The sequence below is a fragment of the Mandrillus leucophaeus genome, unplaced genomic scaffold (genome assembly GCF_000951045.1).
Source record: "Mandrillus leucophaeus isolate KB7577 unplaced genomic scaffold, Mleu.le_1.0 Scaffold434, whole genome shotgun sequence".
NCBI classification, from domain to species: Eukaryota; Metazoa; Chordata; class Mammalia; order Primates; family Cercopithecidae; genus Mandrillus; species Mandrillus leucophaeus.
In genome coordinates, this window is record NW_012104632.1 from 267,414 (window position 1) to 270,856 (window position 3,443).

The 3,443-nt window shown below is 39.9% G+C and overlaps 1 protein-coding gene across 4 annotated transcripts in view; it reads right to left on the reverse strand.

Annotated features, from left to right (window-relative positions):
* PCCA (propionyl CoA carboxylase, alpha polypeptide) overlaps positions 1–3,443 on the reverse strand; it is a 461,774-nt gene that overhangs the window by 86,043 nt on the left and 372,288 nt on the right. For all 4 annotated transcript variants that reach the window (XM_011993783.1, XM_011993782.1, XM_011993781.1 and 1 more), the window contains one exon: positions 2,377–2,430. In XM_011993783.1, the coding sequence (XP_011849173.1) occupies positions 2,377–2,430 (54 nt within the window). The remainder of the gene's footprint in view (positions 1–2,376; positions 2,431–3,443) is intronic.

Sequence of the window (3,443 nt, forward strand, 5' to 3'; positions counted from 1 at the left end):
AGAGGAGAGAGGAGAGAAAGAAATCAAGGATTAATTCAAGTTGCCATTTTCTGAGAGAGGAAAAACTGAAAGAGAAAGTGTGTGTTCGAGCTCAGTTTTCGATATGTGAAGTTTGAGACACCGATTAGAAACCCAGTCGAGATGCTAAGTAGCAGAGACAGCACGAGTGGACTTCCCGGCACGAACACTGAGGAGTAAACGCAGTCCTCTCCATCCACATAATGCAGCTCTGTGGCCCTTAAGACGACTGATGTCGACCTTATGGACTGACACAGAAAGGTGTCCAAGATCTATTACTGCATGAAAAGATGCATAATTTTCTGGAACAATTATTTATTGCTAATAACTTCAAAACCTCTAGGGGATAGGATATATACTTCTTTGATGGTTAATTTTATGTGTCAACCTGACAAGGCCACGGTACCCAGATGTTAGGTCAAACACTGAGATACATCATTGAAGATATTTTTAAACGAGATGAACACCGAAATCAGTAGATGAGAGTTTAGCAGATCACCCCCCATAGTGGGGTGGGCCTCATCTAACCCATTAAAGGCCTGAAGAGAAAAAGACAGATCTCCCCAAGCAAGGAGGGCTTCGGCCAGTGGACTGTCTCTGGACCTGAACTGCAAGGCTCCCCTGGGTCTCCAGCCTGCTGATCTACCCTGCAGGGTTTAGTCTTGCCAAGCCTCCACAACTGCCTGAGCCAATTCCTTAGATCTCTCCATCTTTCTCTTTCTCTCTACACATACGCACACATCTTGTTGATTCCGTTTCTCTGGAAAACCATGACTAATGCAACATCTTATGACATATATTTGAATTGTATTTAAAATTTTTTACAATAAGCATGTATTACCTTACTAATCAGAAAAACAAGAATAATCACAAAACTTAATTCCAATAATTAAAATATAGGTTACATTGACCAAGTGCCTATACATATATTTTATATACATAAATTATATATACATCTCTATAAACAATGAAGCATTCAGTAAACACATTTTTATTAACATCCTTCCTATCTCAATGGCTGCAAAACCTTTTTCACGCAAGCTCTCTTGCATGAAATACCTCTTGATATTCTTGCAGAATACCTTTGATGCTCTCAATAAACTCCCGAGTTACCTGAAATGCCCCAATATGCATTCATATCCTGAATGAGGTACTCAAAGGACATGAACAGACATTTCACAGATTAGAAATGATATCTGGTGAATGAATACATGGAGAAATATTCAAATACAATAGCAATAAACAGAAAAATGAAAATTTAAGTGTTTTTTTTTGGAGACAGGGTCTCACTTTGTCACACAGACTGGACTGCAGTGGCACGATCTTGGCTCACTGCAACCTCCGCCTCCTGGGTTCAGGTTCTTCTCCTGCCTCAGTCTTTTGAGTAGCTGGGATTACAGGCATCCACCACCACACCCAGCTAATTTTTGTATTTTTAGTACAGACAGGGTTTCACCATGTTGGTCAGGCTGGTCTCAAACTCCTGACCTTGTAATCCGCCTGCCTCAGCCTCCCAAAGTGCTGGGATTACAGGTGTGAGCCACCGCGCTCGGCCAAATAAGGTACCTTTTTAAACAAATTAGTTTGAAAATTATAGTAACTAATACTAATTATAAACTTGTAAGCAAAATAGTAATAATAAATTGAACCTCTTCAGCAGATCAAGTTTACTAATCTTGAAAATCATAACTCACACTAGGTGAGAGTACGAAGTTGTGTTCTAATACATGATGGGTGGTGTTCGAAAGAGACATAAAATAATTGGCAACATGTATAATAAGCCATAAAACTATTTATGACTTTGATTCTATTTGGGAGGAAATGTATCATACATGTTTAAAAATATCTTATCCACATTTGAAAGTAACTCCAGGCCGGGCACGGTGGCTCACACCTGTAATCCCGCACTTCGGGAGGCAGAGGTGTACGGATCACTTGAGGCCAGGAGTTCAAGGCCAGCCTGGCCAACATGGTGAAACCTCATCTTTAGAAAAAAACATACAAAAATCAGCCAAGCATGGTGGCGGGCCCCTGTAATCCCAGCTATTTGGGTGGCTGAGGCACGAGAATCGCTTGAACCCGGGAGACGGAGGTTGCAGTGAGCTGAGATTGCGCCACTACACTCCAGCCTGGGCAACACAGTGAGACTCTGTCTCAAAAAAGATAGTAATAATTCCAAACATTAAAATAAAGTGAAATATATGAAGTTGTTCCCTAGAATATCATTTGTAATGGCAAAAAAAATTAGAGGTAATTTAAATATCTACCAGTAATGAAACCAAGTTCAAACACATGAGCTACAACTAGTTGAACACTTTTTTCCTCTGTAAATTAAGAGAATAATGATTTCATACTTACCACTGTACCGAGAAACTGAATGCTCATGTTTCCACCTGCTTCTCGAGACAGACACTAAAAAACAAACAAGAGACATAGAATGAACTCATATCCACACAGCTTGCACGTAATGTTCACGATAGCCAAAAACCTCAAATGTCCATCAACTGATGAATGGGTAAACAAAATATAGTATAGCCATACAGTGGAATGTTATTTGGCCATAAAAAGGAATGCAGTACTGATACATGCTACAATAGAAGTCGGTCACAAAGGATCATGCATTATATGATTCCACTTAATAAGAGATGTCCAGAATAGTCAAATCCATGGAGATGGAAGGAAGATTGGTAGGTGCCTCCAGAAGGAGGGCTGGGAGGACATGGAGATGATTACTAATTGGTGTGGGGTTTCTCAAGGGTGTAAACACAGTCTAAAATTGCCTGTGGTCATGGTGGAACAACCCTGTGAATTGACTACAAACCACTGAACTGTAACTTTAAATGGGTGAATTGTACGGTGTGTGAATTCTATCTCAATAAAATAGTTATAGAAAATGAATTAGCATTTGTTTAAAATAACAACAATGCAATTCTATGTCCAGAGAGTAGTGAAAGAAATAACTTCTTTATTATTCATTTATTTATAAGTAAAATTTGTTTAAAGCAAATACATCACTTGCATATATCTTGTTTGAATTTTAATTAAAAGTAAATACTATGACTATTAAAAATTTAGTTAAAAGTAAATACTACTGCTACTAAAAATGGGTGACTAAGTAGTACACTGGAAGCAGACTACACTTTGAGATAATTCTCACCAATAAAACTGGTCTATTGGGCCAGGCACAGTGGCTCACGCCTGTAATTCCAGCACTCTGGGAGGCTGAGGCACACAGATCACGAGGTCAGGAATTCGAGACCAGCCTGGCCAATATGGTGAAACCCTGTCTTTACCAAAAATACAAAAATTAGCCAGGCATGGTGGCGCGCACCTGTAGTCCCAGCTACTCGGGAGGCCAAGGCAGAAGAATCACTTGAACCCAGGAGGCTGAGGTGAGGTTGTGGTGAGCCAGGATCGCACCACTG